Source organism: Saimiri boliviensis, chromosome 1 (genome assembly GCF_048565385.1).
Source record: "Saimiri boliviensis isolate mSaiBol1 chromosome 1, mSaiBol1.pri, whole genome shotgun sequence".
Lineage (NCBI taxonomy): Eukaryota > Metazoa > Chordata > Mammalia > Primates > Cebidae > Saimiri > Saimiri boliviensis.
Genome location: NC_133449.1, coordinates 161,786,529 through 161,807,828, shown reverse-complemented (window position 1 = coordinate 161,807,828; position 21,300 = coordinate 161,786,529). Strand labels below are relative to the sequence as shown.

The 21,300-nt window shown below is 37.4% G+C and overlaps 1 protein-coding gene across 3 annotated transcripts in view; it reads left to right on the top strand.

Annotated features, from left to right (window-relative positions):
• FBXO38 (F-box protein 38) overlaps nt 1-16,462 on the top strand; it is a 55,817-nt gene extending 39,355 nt beyond the window's left edge. Inside the window, exons 15-22 of one of the 3 annotated variants that reach the window (XM_003933992.3) lie at nt 747-1,481; nt 6,968-7,068; nt 7,180-7,282; nt 11,732-11,898; nt 13,264-13,409; nt 14,039-14,142; nt 14,743-14,856; nt 15,590-16,462. In XM_003933992.3, the coding sequence (XP_003934041.2) occupies nt 747-1,481; nt 6,968-7,068; nt 7,180-7,282; nt 11,732-11,898; nt 13,264-13,409; nt 14,039-14,142; nt 14,743-14,856; nt 15,590-15,768 (1,649 nt within the window). In that variant the 3' untranslated portion in view covers nt 15,769-16,462. The remainder of the gene's footprint in view (nt 1-746; nt 1,482-6,967; nt 7,069-7,179; nt 7,283-11,731; nt 11,899-13,263; nt 13,410-14,038; nt 14,143-14,742; nt 14,857-15,589) is intronic. The other 2 variants (XM_074379605.1, XM_074379609.1) reach the window with 2 other exon arrangements.
• The last annotated feature ends 4,838 nt before the right edge of the window (nt 16,463-21,300 follow it).

The following is a 21,300-nucleotide window of genomic DNA, read 5'->3' as shown; positions in this document are numbered from 1 at the left end:
CAAGGGATGGATTTTTAAAAAATTATCCAGTCATTTTTTCTTGGGTACTCTTACTCCTTAATATACTTGAATGTTCAATATACATTTAACACTGACCCTGAAACATTTATATAGTACTGTTATCTGGAAAGTTTAGTTCTTTGGACTTGGAATAATTTGCTAATCATTGACTGATTATTCAGCTTTTATTCCTTTTAAGAAATTCAGATAACTTTATACTGTGGTTGAAAGAAGCTTTTATGAAAACTGAAATTTAGGAAAAGTAATATGAACAGCTGACTGACATAACTTTCCCAGACAGTGCAGTTTCTAAATTTAGCAACTAAATCCTTTGTTGGCCAGACAAAACCTTATTTATTCCTTTATATCTTCATTGAGTTTTAGTGTGCCCCAGGTACTGTGTTAGGTGCTATGAGGGATAAAGATGAGTAAGTCATGGTCTGTCTCTCTTTACAGAGGTAGTAAAACAGGGATATTAAGAGAAAAGTTGGAGCTGGAATGTAGAATGTATATATAGGGAATAAAATGGAAAGATGGTTTGGAATCAGATCACAGAGAGTCTTCAAGATACTAGGGAGCCATAGAGAATTTGTTAGCAGCACAGTGATGTGATCACAGTTATACTTTAGGAAAATTTGTATTTAGTACACATTATTTCCTGTTCCAAATTTACTCTTGCGTTTTGTCCAGAATTTGTACTGAAATCTTTTCTTTTCCTCGGGCCGTTCTTCTTTTTCTATAAGCAGTAAGTGGAAAAGGCAAGACTCCACTTCGAAAGAGGTACAACTCCCATCAGATGGGCCAGTCGAAGCAGTTTCCTCTCGAGGAAAGCAGCTGTGAGAAAGGCTGTCAGGTCACCAGTGAGCAGATCAAAGCCGATATGAAAGCAGCTAGGGATATTCCTGAAAAGAAAAAAAACAAGGATGTTTATCCCAGCTGCAGCAGCACCACCACCAGCACAGTGGGAAACTCCAGCTCACACAGCACTGCTTCTCAAAGCCCCGACTTTGTAAGGACGGTGAACAGCGGCGGCTCTTCCGAGCCTAGCCCTACAGAAGTGGATGTGTCCAGGCAGTGTGCCTGCTCCCCCGGTGGGTCAGAGGACTCTGAGGCCATGGAGGAGGGAGATGCAGAGAGTTCTGTCTGCCCCAGATGCTGCTGTCACAGGCCCCAGGAATCCCAAAGGAGAACTAGCAGGTGTTCTGATGAGGAACGTCCTTCAACCAGCCGAGCCTGTGTTGTGAATGGCCCGGATGGTACGAGATCCGCCTTTTCCTTTAGGACTCTGCCACAAGGGGGGTCTTCAGGCCCAGCACATGATGAGAGGACTAATGGGAGTGGCTCTGGGGCTACAGGTGAGGAAAGGAGGGGGAGCTCCCAGCCTGAGAGTTGTGACGTGCAGTCTAATGAAGACTACCCTCGGAGGCCCCTAACCAGGGCCAGGAGCAGACTGTCCCATGTACTGCTGGTATCTGAGTCAGGTATGCCAATGCTCCTAGGATTAGCAACTGCAGGGTAAGGCTGCAGAAAGGCATGAGCTTGTTTCATGAGTTTTCTTACAAAAAGCCAGTTTGGCAAATTAAATTCTATTTCGGGGTTTTGTGGGTCATGCAGATTCTGAACTAATTTTCAGGAATGGTTTGGTGGGTGGGAATGTGAAACAGTTTATAAAATTTCCAACCTGGAAAACTCAAATAGTTCAGCTTTAAAGAAAAATATCACTGTGTCTGTTTCCCCCAAATACAACACTGACTGACACCTGAGCCCCAGGAAATGAACTCTGCTACCATTACACTTAGAGAAGTGTTAACTTAGGAAAGTTTTAAACCTTAGCCAAAAGGCAAGGACTTGAAGTTGCTGGGGCTAGGGGAACGCATTTCAGTGCATTTTCCTGGGTATACCCCTAACTCTGCAGTATTTAGTAATTTTTTTGGAAGTCTAGTTTTGTTTCAAGTAAGGTATGCCAGGAGATAAGCAGGTAAGTAGATAGTTTGGCTGAATTGTTTTGGTGAAAATACTCAAAACATATATGTATTGAATGTCATTAATGTTTATAATGTGTAGCCAAGGAATTGGTTGGAGTTGGTGTAAGCACATTTATTAATCATAAATCTGTTTCTGTTTCCGACCTTATTTTTAAGTACTCTTTCCAGCCTTTTTTAAATCATCACTACCTGACAGTAAATACTAATATATTTTAATTTTCTTCAAGTAGCCCTCAATTTTAAAATCTTAAAGTCAGTCTCAGAACATAGACAGTCATTGCTTTTTGTAGACTTAGAGCTATTTGAATCATACAGAGCTAAACAGAACAAATTTAAGCTTTCATGAGATACATTTGAGACCTTAATTAATTATGTGCTAGTTACCACAGTAGCATAAACTCACAGAAATATGTGAGTTTTATTTGAAGACTTTTTTATGCTTTGCAAATAGTGGTTCTTCTGCTGTATGGCAAACATACTTTTCACAGCTTAAATTGTAAATGTTTGATAATATCTTTTTTAAAATTTTGTGGTAAAATACAACTACCATTCAGTGTACAGTGTATAGTTCAGTGGCACTAAGTACATTCACCTTGTTATGCAGCTGTCACCACCAACCATCTGAACTTGTTCATCATCCCTAACTGAAACTCTGTGCACATTAAACAGTATCTGCCAACTGTGTCCCCTTTTGTTGTGTGGCTTTTCATATTTGCAAAGCCAGATCTGCTGCTTTTCCTTTATAAGTTCATTTTTATGCTGTGAAAGGCCTTTCCTACACTTGGTTCAGATAAATGTGCCCATCCTCCCCATCTTCTTATTCCTTTATTCATTGATTTCAGTTTAGTTCCTTAGTTCAGTTGGAATTTTATTTCAATCTGTGGGGACTAATTTTATTTTTTTATTCCAGATTGTCACCAACTTATTTCAATATTGGTTATTGACGTCTATTCTCATGCTATTATTTTGAAATGCTCTTTTATCATCTATTTTAAATTCTTTGACATACTTAGGTTGACCTCTGGGCATTCTATTCTGTTCCAGAGTTCTGTCTCCTTTCGTTATTCTTTCTCAAAATTTCCTTGACTAGTTAGCCATTTACCGTTTATTTTCATGTATGTTCTTTCTAATATTTTTTATCAAGTTCCACAAACAAATCTTGGTTTTTATTTGGAATTGCATTCAGTTAATAACTGAAAGGTAATTGTCATCTTAACAGCACTGAGTCTTCCTGTTTAGGGACTGTTGTGTTTGTTGTTTTATTTATCTTATGTCTTCTTGACAAAATTTTATTGCTTTTTGTTGTTTTGTTTTTAACCATTGGAGTTTTGATGTTATTTTTTTGCCTTGTGTTCTGCTTATCCTTTTACTGTTTATTCTGACTTATTTCTAGAACGTTTTCTTACATTAAATCATTCTCTGAATTTAAAGAAAATATTATTCATGTAGTGCTTTTTATTATGTTTATTATGTAATTTTTTTTCAACTTGTGAAGACTTATAATGTCTATAACATGGTTATAGTAGGTAAATATTAATATATTATAAAAATGTCTGTTTACTTTCAATAGTTTTTTTGGGGGAAGTATCAAAGTACTGATTTTAATATTACTAAAGTACCTTTTGGAAAGAGCAAGAAGTTATTTGGGTGGCTTACAAATTATTTTATTATTATTATTATTATTACTACTATTATTGTTATTTTGTGGGAGGGGGCAAAGTCTGGCTCTTTTACCCAGGCTGGAATGCAGTGGTGCGATCTCAGCTCACTGCAACCTCCGTCTCCCGGATTCAAGTGATTCTCCTCCCTTGGCTTCCCAAATAGCTGGGACTACAGGCACCTGCCACCACACCTGGCTAAATTTTGTATTTTTAGTAGAGACAGGGTTTCGCCATGTTGGCCAGGCTGGTCTCAAACTTCTGACCTCTGGTGATCCACCTGCCTTGGCATCCCAAAGTGCTAGGATTGCGGGCATAAGCCACTGTGCCAAGCTCAAATTATTTTTAGTCTAGCATGTTTTTTAAAGAGAAAAATCCAAACTAATAAAGGAAGAAATTTGATTATTAAAGATTTTTTTAAAAAGTAACATTTGAGTTATTTCGTTTTTAATTTATGGCCCTGTGGAATATTAAAGCCACTTTAGAAAGTAATATAATTGTTTAGTGAATTTACATTTTGGGAATAAATACCTGTAAGTTGCTTTTAATCCTCACTGTATAACAATTTGTAAAGTAAATATTAGAGAAATAAATAATTGGATTGTCAAAGAATAGCATCTAAGATTAAAATAGAAAACACTTTCCCTGACACCCAAGACTGGATTGATCTGCCTTTCTCTGTTTCTGTAGCATCTTCACCATTAATGTGGACCACACTCTGTTGTAATTTATTGTTTTACTGTCTGCCTTTCCAGTAGACTAAGGACGGGGGCAGTCTCTGGTTTTTCTCTAGTATATTTCCATCCTTTAGCACTATGTCTTACACTTGGTATAGGGCTTAGTAATATGAACATAGTAAGTATAGAAATCATCATATGAGGGCCGGGCACGGTGGCTCTTGCCTGTAATCCCAGCACTTTGGGAGGCCGAGGCAGGTGGATCACGAGGTCAAGAGATCGAGACCATCCTGGTCAACATGGTGAAACCCCGTCTCTACTAAAAATACAAAAAATCAGCTGGGCATGGTGGCACGTGCCTGTAATCCCAGCTACTCAGGAGGCGGAGGCAGGAGAATTGCCTGAACCCAGGAAGCGGAGGTTGCGGTGAGCCAAGATAACGCCATTGCCCTCCAGCCTGGGTAACGAGTTAAACTCCATCTCAAAAAAAAAAAAAAAAATCATCATATGAGGTACTGTTGATACTAGTGGATGTTTTAAATTACTAAAAATTGTTCCTAAACAAAATTAATTGTCTAAACTGGGAGGGAGGCATAAGAGAATAATAAACACACAAACTTTTTTCCTTATGTATCAGAAATGTTTGAGTTCAAGCTCATGTATGTATAAAGTTCATTTTATAACTTTTCTTAGAAAATGTAAACTACCAGTTTGTGTACCCTGGAGAGCAGAAAACTGTTTTGAACCCCATTCTCTGATAAATTAAGGGGGAAGGGAGAGAACAATTCAGGAAGGTGAGACATTTGAAAATCTGATCATGAAAGGAGATTGCTAAGAGACGGTTCTTATTAGAACAGTGTCAGGGAGTAGTGGAAGCAGGCTTGCTTTTCTTTTTTCATTTTCATTTTTGTGGCACTGGAAGAGGGAACTAGGACTCATTAGAGGTTGTAAAAGGATTGTGAATTTTGGCTATCAGGTGAAATGTGCTGTCTTTAGAAGGTTCCATGTCAGCGAAGATTATTTGATTTTGCATGAAGTCCCTTCAGGATACTGAGGGAGGAGGCCTACATCGTGTTTTGTGGTCAGTAGTCTTCATGTTGTTTTTTTTGAACCCCAGAATTTTGCTTAGTTTCAGTGTCGTTGGAGGAAGTTTGATGGGTAGAGCTCTTGGGCTCCCTTAAAGATTTCAAATGGTAGAGAAAGGATTTTGGTGTGTAAAAAAATCACGTAGACTAAATCTCTAAAGTGTCCATCTAAACCCAAGCTTTTGGGAATTTGCAGTGTTTGTTCTCATTTCCTTGTCTGTCTTTGTGATCTTTCATGTTTGTGATTATAGAATTAGCAAGTGGAATGTTTATAATTAGCAGTACTATCTAAAAACGCAGTATGGTAGTGATTTAATTCATGAAAGTCAGTTGTATTTAATTCAGTACATGCTCTGCTACAGTAAGATTAAGTATCATAAACAAGGATAATGACTAATTTATTTTCTTAGAATATGTATGTGCTTAAGTTTAGCTATGAATTTAGCACTTGTTTTTAAATTAAGGACAATATTTGCTTATTTTAAAGTATATTGCTTCAGAACAATACTAGTAAATAAGTTAGGGCCTTGTTAACCAGGGTTTGACAAATGAAAGATTGCAGGTTTTCTATCTTAGTGACTGGTGCTAGATTCCTGGGATTGACTCCTGGTTCCCATTTAACACCGTGGCAAGTTCTTGTACCTTCCCATGCTTCAGTTTCCTAATATATAAAACAGGGAGAACAATAAATCCATCTTAGAGCCATTATAAGGGTTAAATGAGTTAATACAAGTAAAACCCTTAGAACAGGGCCTGACACACAGTAAGTGCTCAGTAAATCTTTGTTATGCTGTTTTACCTGTGATGCATTCATTCATCCTGTAAATGTTGAGTGGCAGTTCAATTAATAAACATCCATTTTATCTCTTTGCTAGTGACTGACATTGAACCAAAGATGAATTAAGAGAGTGTTGTTGCCTTTAATGACTTTTTATTTAAATAGACTGACAAAACAAGTATAAAGGGAACTATAGAACAGTATATAACGTCCGGGGATTCAGGGTGCTTTGTTAGAACTAAGTATTTGAGTTGGACCTTTCACAGATGGGTGGTATTTCAAAGAGTTAGGTCAGAAAAGATGTTCTGGGTAGAAGGAGCTAGAGTGATTGATGACTTCAGAGACACTGGCAGTAGGAGATGTGACCAGGGTATGCTGTGGAGAATGGGCAGAGCTGACGCATAGCTGTAAATGTCAAGCATTGAAACATTGACTAAGCTGCAGTCAATAATTTATAAGTTTTTTAGTAACAAAGATAGGCTTTCAATTCATCAGTATTATTTAGGATGGGAATTAGAGAGACTAGAAGTAGGAATGTTTATTAGATTATTAGGAAGACATGAGAAGAGTTGTTATGTTTAATGTGGATATGTTTGAAGTAAGGAGGGTGATCCTGTTTTGAAACAGTCCTTTGGAAATACCAATCTAACTGTATTCCATCAGGAACCAAATTGTAGTTTTGGGAATTGCCTTGATGATGTTTATATATATATGTGTGATTGAATGTGCTTGAGGAAAAGAAAGCAAGGCTAAAATTTGGGTTTTCTTTTTTTGCCTTTTTTAGAAGTTGCCAAAACAAAGCCACGTCACGCCATGAAACGGAAGCGGACAGCAGATAAATCCACCAGTACCAGTGATCCTGTGATTGAGGATGACCATGTGCAGGTAGAGAAAAAAAAACTCACTTGCCTTTATCACAGTCTAGCCCAGTTCCTAAATAATGCACAGAAACTAAAGTTTCTTCCTTTATATAGTTTCTCATTTTTCTCCTTGTAGGTTCTTGTATTAAAATCCAAGAATCTTGTTGGAGTCACTATGACCAATTGTGGAATCACAGATCTAGTACTGAAAGACTGTCCCAAGATGATGTTCATCCATGGTATGTATTTGGGCCCATATTATACAAGAGCATCATTGATGAGCTAAAAGAATTAAGAACTCATAAATACTGTAATGACATTACCGTCTTATTTTCTGAAAGGAAATACTGTATTGGGTTATCTTTAGTTCCATCTTTGTTCTAGTTCTCAAATTATTACTGCATGGTATTTCTGAGCATCCACGTATAGAACTTTGGTTCCTCTTTTAAAATAGCCTGTCTCCAAAAGATAATTACTGCCTGATCTAGCAGAATAAATAATGACCTGTATAGGCTGTAGAGTTAGATAGACCTCAGCTTGATTGCTGGCTTGGTCATTTACTATCTGTGTGACTTGGACATGTTTTTAGAGGGAAGTGCCAACCGAGCCTCCAGTGTATAGCTGCTCTGTATTTGATTGAGATTATTTTTATCTTGACTTCATGACATACTATCATTAATCCCAGCCCCTTTTGCTTTTTAGTCTCATGCGAGTCTCATTGTTAATCTCATCTGCTCCCAACATCCATACTCATGTATTGAATATGTATCTTCCCGGTACACCTTTTATGTCTTTATTTGTAAACGTGTCTGTCTCAAACATTAGGGTATGAGTTTTTGTGATTCCTTAAAGTTTTAGTTACATAGTGTATCCTGTAATTGACCTATTATTTTTTCCTTTTTTATTCAAAATTATATTTTAGATATCCATCCATGCAAAATTATGAAGGTCTGACTTATTTCCTTGCCTTGGGCGAGTTATATAATTTTCTGTCTTCATTTTTTTCAATCTGTAAACTGCATAATTATGCCTAACTCACAAAGCATTTGTGAAAGTTAAATGCAGTGACTGATATGTTTGTCTATGTGTCTGTACACAGGCATACCTCAAAGACACTGCAGGTTTGGTTCTAGACCACCATGATAAAAGGAATATCACAATAAAGTGAATTGTATGAATTTTTTTATTTTTCAGCACATAAAAAAGCTATGTTTACATTACAGTCTGTTATTAAATGTGAAGTAGCATTGTATTTTTTAAAAAATGTACATGCCTTAATTTAAAAACACTTTATTGGCCAGGCGCAGTGACTCACGCCTGTAATCCCAGCACTTTGGGAGGCTGTGGCAGGCGGATCACCTGAGACCAGGAGTTTGAAACCAACATGGCCAACATCATGAAACCCTGTCTCTACCAAAAATACAAAAATTATCAGGTGTTGTGGCTCACATCTGTAATCCTAGCACTTGGGAGGCTGAGGCAGGAGAATCTCTTGAACACAGGAGGCAGAGGTTGCAGTGAGCCAAGATTACACCACAGCACTCCAGCCTAGGCAGCAGAACAAGAGTCTATCTCAAAAACAATACAAAATAAAATAAAAACACTTTATTAGATGCTGACAATCACCTGAACCTTTAGTGAGTCATAGTCTTCTTGATGGTGGAGAGTCTTGCCTTGTTGAGAGCCTTGCCCTGGGTTAGGCTTTGGCTTAAGGGATTGTTATGGCTGGTTTTATCTGTCTAGACCACTCAGACTTTCTCCATATCAGCAGTAAGTCTGGTTTGATTTCTTATCGTTTGTGTGTTCACTGGAATAGCACTTTTAATTTCTTTCAAGAACTCTTACTTGGTGTTCACAACTTGGCTAACTGGTGCAAGAGACCTAGCTTTTGGCCTGTCTCGGCTTTCAACATGACTTCCTCACCCAGCTGAATCATTGCTATCTTTTTATCTGAAGTGAGATATGTGACTCTTCCTTTTACTTAAACACTTAGAGACCATTGTAGAGTTATTAATTGGCCTAATTTCAATATCATTATATCTCAGAGGGTAGGGAGACCTGAGGAGAGGGAGAGAGACAGGAATAGCCTGTTGGGGGAGCCGTCAGGACATGCACATTTATTAGGTTCACTTATATTGATGCAGTTTGTGGTACCCCACAATTAAAATAGTAACATCAGACATCATTAATCACAGACCATCATAATGGAGAAAATAATAATGAAAAAGTTGAAATATTGCAAGAGTTATTAAAATGTAACACAAAGACTTAAAGTGAACACATGCTTACCAATAGTGAGCACATATTTACTAAAAAATGGCACCATATTTACTAAAAAATGGCTTGATTCATGGTTGCCACAGACCTTTTGTAAACAGTGCAATATCTGCAAAGCATAATAAAGTACAATAAAATGAAGAAATAATGTGTAATTGTACATATATATTGCATATGCATACACCCACACACACAGTACAGGGTCTGACCTCTAGTGAATGCCTAGTAATGTTAGTTTGTATTATGTTAGTACAGGCTGAGCTTCTCTAAATTGAAAATCCTAAGTGCTTTAAAATTGAAAACTTTTTGAGCACTAACATGATGTTCAAAGAAAATGTTCACTGGAGCTACATTTCAGATTTCATATTTTTTTATTGGAGTAAGTATATAATGCAAATATTCCAAAATTTAAAGAAAAATATGAGATCCACAGCACTTCTGGTCCCAGCAATTTCAGATAAAGGTTAGTCAACATATATTGCAAAAAATATTAAGAAGTTTATTTTCTTTCATTTTACGTCTCCTACCATATTAGTGGTAAACAAAGAAATCTTATTAAAAGGTATTTACCAAATATTTTGTCATAAACTAAGGAGAATCCAAGAAAGGAGAGATGAAACAGATTCAACCACTACCTCTCCTCTGAATTCTGTAGGAGTTCAGACCTTGGGGACCCCAGACACTATTGTTTACTGTGAAGAAATAGTACTTTTCTCTCTCTCAGCCAATGAGGTCTTTGGTCCTAAAACATCTAATAAATCACTATCTCCTATTGGAGTTTCCTTCTACAATAGAAAACACAGTCTCTTCAAAAGCTCAGAGATCATAATGGTAGGGGTATTCACCCTAGCCTTACAGTAGAACTGAAAGAACTTTCATTTTGTCACCATCTCCACCCTTTGAGCTCTGAGAATGTATAACTCAATCTTCAGACTCCACCAGTTGGCATCTCATTCCATTCTTTTCTCTATTCTGAGCTTTCCGAGAATCTGACTGGTTTTTGTTGTTGTTGTTGTTGTTGTTGTTGTTGTTTTCTTTTTCCTGTACCTTCTCTAAACTAATGATGGCTCACATGGCCTCAGGCCCAGCCCTCTCCCTTTAAACTAAATTGTTTAGCTCAGTTTATCATTGAGGGGGAGAGCATCTTAGCTTAGTCCATAGGTAGCGGCTAAGTTAATGACAGATGAGATGGTTAAATGAGATTAGAACTGACCTTAGCCATGTCTGATTTTATAGCTAAGAATCATTGGACCCTTACTGTCATCTAGACCTCTCCTCCTTTCCTCTGTTACTGTCCTCAATACCAGTTCCCCTTCTTTCCATCATGTCACAGATGGAGGAAATGAACGTGAGAGGCAGGCGTCTTGCTTATTGTTTAAACATCAAGTTAGTTACACTAGATGGCACAGGACAATGATGATATTTGGGTCAAAGATGTTACAGAAGATGTCTCTATGAAATGTCAGAAAGATCAGGGAAATCAGCTTGTGGTTTTGTCTTTTCCATTTGGTCCTCTTTCTCAAATTGGTCCTGGTTGAAATATGCAATGAAAATTGGACTAGGTTGAAATTTGAGATTAGAAAAGAGAAGGAAATATTTTTTTGAAGTTGTTATACTAGTGCAGTTAAATGTGTTTATTATATCAAAATTACTTTTCTCTGACTTCATGTTTTATGTGTTAAACAGGAAAACTAATCATGTTTTAGACCAACATTTTTAATAGAACTTTAATGTTCTGTGTCTACACTGTTCAGTATGATGGTAACCACTAGCCACACGTGACTACTGAACACTTAAGCTGTGGCTAGAGCATGAGGAATTGAATTGTTAATTTTATCATAATTTAAATTTTTAAAAAGTTATAGGTAGCTAGTGGCTACCATATTGGACTGAAGAACTTTAGACCAAAGTATCCAAATATGTTTCTGGGTCTTTTTTTTTTTTTTTTTTTCCCCCAAGTTTCTACTTTTATATTTGTAACAGGAATTAAAATCCAACTCTGCTCATTCCCAAGAGTGAATGTAAGGTAATATAGGTGAATTATTCCATGTCTGACTGTTCACTATAAAATTGTACAATACTCATTTTTTTAAAATAAATATGTCCTAAATAATTCCTGTGTGGGCAAGTCATTTTCTGGGACTTGGTTTTCTTGACAGTAAAACCTTAGAAAAAGTCACTTTAATGTGCCTTCTACCTTCTTTTGGATTGGACAGAACCACTTTTCCATATTCTTTTGTTAAATGCCATTTGTACTTCATGATACTATTTGACCTATGTTAAAGATGTTTATTACTGCAGTATTTTGTGCTAACAAAAATTAGGCCAACCCTCCAAAGATAATTCCATGTCAGGTATATGTTATTTTGTATAAACTATTTGTAGAGCTTACCATTGTTTTCATTTTTTAGCTACCAGGTGCAGGGTACTAAAACATTTAAAAGTAGAAAATGCACCAATTGTAAATCGATTTGACTATGCACAGTGCAAGAAACTGAACATGGATCAGGTACTAGACCAGATACTAAGAATGCCACCCGAGAGAAACCGCATCATATACCTACGCCCAATGCAGCAGGTAATGAGCTCTGCTCTTTTCCGATTACACACATACTGCGATTTTTTTGGGGGGGGGATTTAGCATTCACTCACTTGCCCAACCCACAGTAATAATATTTTATAAGTTTTTACAAGTTATATATGATACAGGCAGTTGTTATTCAACAGGTTTTTATACTTATTTAAAAGTTACCTGTGGTTAAGGGGACAGATGCTGGTTCAGACTGCCTGATTAAAATTCTGGCTCTCTAACTCGTAGTATATTGTTTGACTTCTATGTCTTAGTTTCCTCATTTGTAAAATTAGAATAATAATGATATACCCAGGATTATTGTGATATTTAATATATGTGAAATTCTAGAACAGTTGCTAATATGTAGGAAGCCATCATATGATAATTACTATTAATGTCATTGTCATTTTATTAAGAGTATATAGAGCCGGGCGGGTTGGCTCTTGCCTGTAATCCTAGCACTTTGGGAGGTTGAGGTGGATGGATCATGAGGTCAGGAGTTTGAGGCCAGCCTGGCCAGGTTGGTGAAACCCTGTCTCTACTAAAAATACAGAAATTAGCTGGGCAAGGTGGCCTGTAATCACAGCTACTCAGGAGGCTGAGGTAGCAGAATGGCTTGAACCCAGAAGGTGTAGGTCGCAGTGAGCCAAGATTGTGCCACTGCATTCCAGCCTGGATAACAGAACGAGACTATCTCAAGGAGAAAAAAATAAAGTGTATCTGTACTTCATGCCAAAAGAGGGTTTAAAGGAAATTTTAAATGCCTCTTGTAATGAGTGTGTAAACCTGGCCTCAAAAGAGCCATTTTAACATACTGTCAAGTATCTCAAAACTCACAATTTTCTGGGTGCAAAAAAATACACAACACATGATTCTTCCCTCAAGGAGTTTGCCTTCCCAAAAAGGAGATAGGCACATACGCCACTGAGATGGCAGAGTGGGATTTCATAACTAGAGATGGGGGAGGAGCATTCCATGAGAAGAAAGCAATGTTATCAAAGGCTCCTGGAAGACAAGAAAATGCATTCTGTCTTAAATACTAGGCAGCAGTCCCATTTGAATAGGGTGTATGTTACTACACATTCACAGTTCTATAATGCAGTCAGTATTTACACCTATAAAGGACATACCTAGGAGTGGATTCTGCGTATAACAGTGAGATATACATTGTCTAGTTCCCTAGACAGAAGAGTTTGCAAAATTATTCCCGGCATGACAAACTGTTTTCAGATCTGAATGTGACTATTCGATTTTTCAAATCAGCCAGAGATTTCAAACTAGAAGGTCCATGGAAAGATTGTTCAAGCTGTAGGAGAGAGATTTCTAAGGTGTTCTCTTTGCTCAGACATCTCTTTATGGTATCTTCCACAGGTGGACACTCTAACTTTGGAGCAGAAGCTATTTAGTGGTCCCTACCCCTATCACATCTGTATTATCCATGAATTCAGTAACCCTCCCAACGTCCGAAATAAGGTGCGAATTCGCAGTTGGATGGACACTATAGCAAACATCAATCAGTAAGTAACTCTGTGGCCCCTAAACGCCTTTTCAGCCATTGCTCGTAGCAGGGACTCCCAGAAGCAAATCCCAATTTTTCTTTCTTTTAAATGATTCCGTCTAAGCTTTTCAAGCCAGCTTTTTCTGAAGTTAACATAAGTGAAAACCTGAGGGAAACAAGGACTTAAAACTAAAAAGGCCTATGTATGTATTTGTGATCCCTAAAACTCCGATAAAAATTACAAGAACAGATGGTGCATGTACATGTAACGTTGTTTAGCCTTGGGGCGTGAAAAAGAGCTCAAATTGAAGAAGATCTTAAGACTGATATTTTACATCTTCAGAAAATATGACCTTTATGTATTTATTATGTAAATGTTGCATTAAGCACCTCATGTGTAGAAGGTATATGTTTAGAGAGTGACTTTCTTTCCCTAATATGATTTTGAAGATAGAAGAAAGTAGTTTTGACCTGTCTACACTAGGATTCCCTAGTTTGAGTATATCCTACTTCTGTTAGATATTTAATGTTTTGTTTGAGATGTTCAGTGGAATCCGTGTCCAAAACAGTTTTGATATTTCCTTCCCACCCAACACTCTATTATTTCCAGTTTTGTAATTTTTACTTAATTTTTCCTGTTGCCTTCAGAGAGCTCATTAAATATGAATTCTTCCCTGAAGCCACTCGAAGTGAAGAAGACTTAAAGAAGTACCCCAAGTACCCCTGGGGGAGAGAAATCTATACCTTAGAAGGTGAGTATTTACAGACATTTAGAAAGTTAAATAGCCTGTGTGATAGCTTACCCCTGTTATCCCAGCAACTCAGGAGGCTGAGGTGGGAGAATCACTTGAGCCCAGGAGTTCAAAATCAGCCTGGGAAACAACATGGTCCTGTCTCATACACAAATCAAAGAGTTATCCATCAATTAGTCAAACTGATTTGGGCTTACAGCAACAGTAACCCAAATGTAGAGAATTGCACTTTTTTAAAAAAAACAAAAAGTTAAATAGCTATTAGCTAGATGACAGGACATGCCTTAGGGAAGATATGAATGGGAGTCTTTAACAGTTTTTCAAAATACAGTTGATTTCAATATCTGCAAGAAGCGGGAACCTGTATGAATATTGCTTTGCCTGTATGAGTCTTTACTCTTTCTCAGACAGTCAGAAGCAGTGATGAAACATAAAACATAAACAAAAATTACAAATTACTGTAGTTTGGTGGCTGGAAATGATTTGGGGACACCTAACTCTCTTTATTTTATATTTTACATTTTGCTTACAAAATACTACAGAATTTGGCTCTGTCAGCACTTCCATGCCAGTAGCAATGTTACTTTTGTCTTCTTTTAGGTGTTGTGGATGGAGCTCCATATTCCATGATTTCTGATTTCCCTTGGTTGAGGTCATTACGAGCAGCAGAGCCCAACAGCTTCGCTCGATACGATTTTGAAGATGATGAAGAAAGTAATTATGACCTGTCTTGACGTCTATTTTCTGGCTTAAGTATATCCTACTGTGTTACATACTTAATAATCTTTTTGTGAGTTAGGAGCAGTGCAGTGTTAAATGGTTTCCCATATAAATATTTTTTATTTACTCCAAAGCAGTTCTTTATTTGTACAATAGATGTTCAGTGGACTTACTAAGGATATATAAAGACTGGTAGAAAGGATTCCTTTCGACAGTTTTTCCTACAAGATTTTTGTATTACCTAAATATTTATAATCATTTATTGAATAACTATTCAACTATGTTGTTTCAAAATTGTTCCAATTGTATTATTCTCCTGCAAGTTACGAGCTACTTATTGTGGAAACTTAGAATTTAGACGTAGAAATTTTGGGGATAAATTTTTGAATGTAGTTTCTCTAAGTGGTAGCATACTTTGACTATTTAGTGTTAACCAAACTTTTTTTTAAAAAAAAAACTTTATGAGGAAATGGATTTTATGAACTACATGTACATGTGACTGACTTACCTTTGGTGCAGTATTTCTACCTTGGGTCTTTAAGCATGTGTGCTGTCTTAGGCATCAAACATAAGAGTAAACTGGTGGTGACCCATTCCATGAGCTATTCATATATCAGTTACATTATAGTGCAGTATATGGGACTATCTTATGGACCAGCTTATCGATGATTATCTAAATGATTTCTGATTATCATATATATCTTTTCTTTTATTTCTAATTTCTAAGGCACTATCTATGCTCCTAGAAGGAAAGGACAGCTGTCTGCAGACATCTGTATGGAAACAATAGGAGAGGAAATTTCAGAGATGCGTCAGATGAAGAAAGGTGTATTTCAGCGAGTAGTGGCAATTTTTATCCACTATTGTGATGTCAATGGAGAGCCAGTTGAAGATGACTACATTTAATTGGTCCCTCCTCCTTTCCATCTATTTTGTCAGAAAGCAACTAGGGCCATCCAGCTGCCAGAGTGCTCCGCAGGGACTTGGGGCATGCAGTTGGGAGGTCCTGGCTCAGTTTGCTATATAGGAAATATATAAGGGACATTGAAATTGTGTACAAAGATTTGTACATAAAGGAAATATACAAAGACATTTCCCAAAGTTCCAACTTTATATCATATGTTTATACAATTTAATTTAAAAATTCATTTTAATGAAGACATAATTTGAAAGACTTCATTTTTGTTTTTCTTGACTTAATTCATAAAGTGTCCGTTTTTGACTGAGTCCCCATTTACTACATTCTTAATGATCATTGTCATCCCTTAAATCTGTGCCTTTTTCTTCTCGAGCGAAGCTGTTTGAGTAAACCTGTTGAAGAGTGTTTGTGTCTTGTGTGCTTTTTTGTTGTTATTAAAACACCAACTAAACCTTACAGTCAGACAAGGCTATATGTTTCTGTACAGAGCTGTAGTTCTTTCTTAGTATTATAGTTGCCATGTTTCTTAAAATCAAGTAAAAAAACTTATGAGCTTAAAAGAAAAAGTGAGTTTGAGGGGGAAATGGAAAGGTTTCCAAAGCATTTCTAGTAATTTATTTCCACATTGAATTGTGTATATGCTTTATCTTGAATATAAAATAAAAGTTTATTAAAAACTTTTCTCTTGCCTTGGACCTGAATCCCTCTTTTTAAAGAAAAATAGCAAATGCTGCACACAAAAGTACTGTATTAGTTGTATCTAAGTAAGGGTCCAGTGTAATCTGATTTCTGATCTCTTCTTTAAAAAATTTTTAGCTACTGGGAGCAGCAGAGTTTTCCAAAATACTGATCATCAGGAGATGGCCCTTTTCCCCTCTCAAGGTGAGGAATTAATTGCCCTGATAAGGCAATGATATACATAGTATTACAGTGTCAAGGGTCATCAGCAAAAGCTTTAGAGTAACACCTACATTTGAGTCATAGCTTTGCCACTTGGCAGCCAAGTGACCTCAGCAAATTACCTAAACTGAAGGTCTGTGGGAAAATTTTATAAATTTGTTCTAAATAGATACGAAATTTGATCCGTGTAAGGTATAAAGTTCCTTGGAGATTTGTTCAGCACCTTCATTTACAAGGGATTGATTGAAGCACAAGAGGAAAAATTGCTCTCACCGTGATCAGGACCTGTTTTTAGGCTAGGTAGGACAATAATCCAAATTTCTGATTCCCACTAGGCTGCATCTGTTTTTCCTGACAAAAATACAAGGATGCCAGCAAGTTTTTCTAACACTAAAATATTCTACATGTTAATCAGTGTCTTTCTTTAAAGTTCTCCTTTTTCCCAGGCTTTAAAAATTCTTAGGAAGAGTAATTCTACAATTAGATGTATTTCTGTTGTCTCCTTTTTGCATTATTTTTAACTCAGCTAACTTAGACAAGTGTGTTTCACTATGTAGGTTATAACTAATAAGAGGCAGTAAATAAATTGCAGAATATCCTAGATATTTCAAAATCATCCGCAATCCCCAACCCTGAGCGAAGACAATCTACCCCTAGGTTTTTACTGTAACCTGTTAACCAAAGTAGCCAAATAATGCTTACATTGGCCACAAGAGGCCGCTGCTTTGTTACTTCTCTTGGCTTAGCCATGTCTTTGTCTAACCTAACCCAAACTGTTAGGTAAGTGGAAGTACAGCAGGCAGCGCTAAAATCATTTGAAAGGTGCTAAGACTGGAACAACCGGGAAAAAAAAAAAAAAAAAAAAAAAACTCTGGAAGATGCCAACTACGATGGTCACTCGGTGAATATATATAATATGAAGGGCTGGATAGTGATTGCTCTACAGCAAGGGTCAGCAAATTCTGTATAGGGCCAGATAGTAAATATTTCAGGCTCAGTGGGCCACATTCTCTGTGGCAACTGCTCAACTATTGTGAAAGTCATAGTTGATATAAATGAATGAGCATGACTGTTACAATAAAACTTTATGGACAATTTCAATTCCACATAATTTTCACCTGTCACAACATAACTACAATTGCAACTTTTTTCCCAGCCATTTACAAAAGTAAAACATCCGAAGGCCCAGAGGCCATGGTTTGCCACAACTGCCATAGAGAACTGAGATACTTTATTCATTCATTTAATTACATCACCAGCTGCTGGTGCAGTGCAGTGTCGCACACATTTTTTACAGGCCTTAAAAATACTTCATGGATGATACATGACTTAATATCAGTGAGAGAATTGTGTCTCATTGCCAGGTGTGTAGGTCTAACAATCTCCCTAAATAATAGCTGATACCACAGTTCTTTCAGGGACTTCATATGTAAAATCCGAAGACCTGAGTTCAGTTTTTGACTTCCTCAAACAACTGGTGGGAGACCTGGAGATGGTTGGAACCCCTACCTTTGAGCCTCAGTTTTCTCTTCTGTCAAGTGGTAACAACTAATAACCACCCGCCCCATCAGGCAGTCATTAGTTTCCAATAGGAGCTGCCAGTAAACTGGACAGTGGTGATGACAGTGGAGGTAGTACTGCTTCCAATATAACTTATGAAAAAAAATACGGGTTTTCTGTTGTGGTTTGAGAGAGTCTCAGTCTATTGCCCAGGCTGGAGAGAGTGCGGTAGTACGATCTCAGCTCACTGCAACCTCCACCTCCTGATTCAAGTGATTCTTCTGCCTCACCCTCCTTATTAGCTGGGATTACAGGAACCCACCACCACACCAAGCTAATTTTTGTATTTTTAGTAGAGATGGGGTTTTGCTATGTTGGCCAGGCTGCTCTTGAACTCCTGACCTCAGGTGATCCACCTGCCTCAGCCTCTCAAAGTGCTGAGATTACATGCGTGAGTCACTGTGTCCAGCCAAGTTTGGGTTTTGATTTTTTTTTTTTTTTGGTTGTGGGGCGGGGCGGGGCGGAGCGGGGAGTGGTTGGAGGTTTTTTTGGATTTATCATTCTACCACCTGTTCCTCAGACCATATTCCAGGATAGTAGAAAACATAGCTGGTGAAGCCGTTGAGAAAGAGGAAATCATGAGAGTATGAAAGCTTGCATTTTAAAAAGTGATTATTACCAAGTGCTTTCCATACCTCTTAATAACACTTTAAATGTATGATCAATATGTTCCCTACTTTACTGATAAGAAAACTTGGTTTTAGGAGGTTATGTAATGCTCAAAAGCACACATCTAGGAATTGATGGGAGCAGGGGATGTTGTCACCCTGTGCAACTTGTGCATTTTCTTGGGTCTTCGTAATAAAAGGAGGCCCGTATAAGGGTGGGCCTTCCCTAACAGGGAAGCTGCCAAGTCAACTTACTGCTGCCACTTAACTTGAAACCACTCCAGCTATGGTTAGCAGAGTCCGAGAAAAACAGCCTGATTTTCTGATGCAGGAGATGCCCCATTTACACATGGGCAGCTGGTAGAATGCAAAAGAAACACTGCGATCCATACAATGTCTATAGCATGAAATGCATACGTAGTAACTACAAAGAAAATTATACGTGTGGATGTGAAATGATGTTTAGAGTACACTGTTGAAAAGGCAAGTAGCAGATTATTATACACCAACATCATTTTATTTACATATAAGAACAAAACAAAGCTATGTGTTTTATCTGTACCTTTATACATAGGTAAATGCATAGAAAATGTTCTTGAATTACATAAGCCAAGTGAAAAGAGCATTTACTTTTGGGAAAGGTGAGTAGGATTGAGTTGGAGTCAAGGAATATTTTGCTGTATCTGTTAATATATAACAATTTTTTACAGTGGAAATGGATTGCAGAAATATATCATTTGTGTAACCTATAATTTATATAGTCTAAAAACGTACAATTTATATGTTTAGAAATAAGATAAACTTAAAGAAGAAGGAAGGAAGCACTTTGCTAGAACTGAGAAATCTGAACTATTTTCAGTCCTGACTTCAGCTTCGTATCAGCTCTTGTTCTTGGACAAATCACTTTCCATGACAAAGTCTTCCCTCTTCTATAAAATGAAGTCAACAATCCCTCTTCATATACTGTTACGAGAGGCTTAGGGATCTTATAAAAATGCAGAGAAACTGCGCAAGGCCTTCAGCGGTAGGCTGATGCTTACTGAGACCAACGAGAGCATATTCAAATAGTATTCCAGTTTCCAACCCAGAACTATGGGGAAGGCAGACTGCCTTCTGCAGGAGCCACTCCTACTATGAGCAGCCTCCATGAGGGCCTGGAATATAGAGGACCAATGCTTTCTTTGACTCACACATCTTGTTCTTACAAGATTGTTGGTTATGCAGTAATCCCAGGTTGCCAAATACTAGGAAGACTAAAAGATCAGTGCAGAAGGGCCTTTCCTGCTGATCATTTACTAGAATCTTCCATTATTTAAAGATGGAAGTTGAGGCTCAGGGAGTGGAAGCAAGAAAAAAGGAAACAAAGAAAGTTAGTGGCAGAGTTCAGACTGGGATAGGCACGTCCAGAGTTCTTTTTCGGGTCCCAGGCTGATGTGGAAAGGCAAATTCTTTCAGCAACCTTGTTCACTGCTCTCTCCGAGCACAGTGTCTAACAGGTGAAGGTGGAATGCATACATCCCCATAATAAACACAGTAGCACGTGCTTAGAACAGTGGGCCTTAGTTAGAATAAGACTGCCTGGGTTTGCATTTCAAATCCACACTTCCCGGGTCTGCTGCCTTGGGCTAGTCACCAGATGTCTCAGCTGAGGTTTGCTCAGCTGTAAAGTGAGGTAATTTTCATACTAATTTTGTAAGAATTTTATAAGGATTAAATGAGATAATCCATGTAAAGCAATGACCACAATGCCTAGCAGAAAGAAACTCATTAAATGTCAGTTACTCTTATTACTGCTATTTTATTATTATTAACAACAAAGAGATAGGTCTGGGGCAAGCTGAAAGAAAAGGTAGAAAATAAGAAACCTAATCTGAATCTACTATAACAGTAGTTCAAAATATATGCAGTTTCTTATCCCTTCTCTCCATGTTTCCAAAAATGTAGAATGCAGCTCGTAGCCAAATCACAGTAACTCCTAATGTTTGGAAGCTCATCTTTTATAAATTATCTTTTGACCCTTTTAACTAACTGAAAGAGCCCCATGTAGGGTGTTTCTAACAACTTTCACTTCCCTTTTAAACACAGAAACAGAGAATGCACGCTGAGCACTGGCATCTAGTTAAAACTCAATAGCCTTGTTTTCTATTTTGAGTACTGATAGAATGTTTTCTTCTAAAATAAATTTATGTAAGTGAAAACTTGAATGGACTTAAATAAAGATGTTAAGTAGGTAACAGAATAGGCAGAACACATATTTGGTAAAAATCCTAACAGTGGCCCTTGAATGACCCATGTTGGAGCACTCAACAATCTTACAGACTCAGAAATGATCTCTATTTTGTAGATGAGACAAGTGAAGCTACGTGTTGGGAAAGGCCCGAAGCAACACGTTGTTCATACTTAGGACATCAAATCCATTCCTGAATTGTTTAAATTCAAATATTCAGCCTC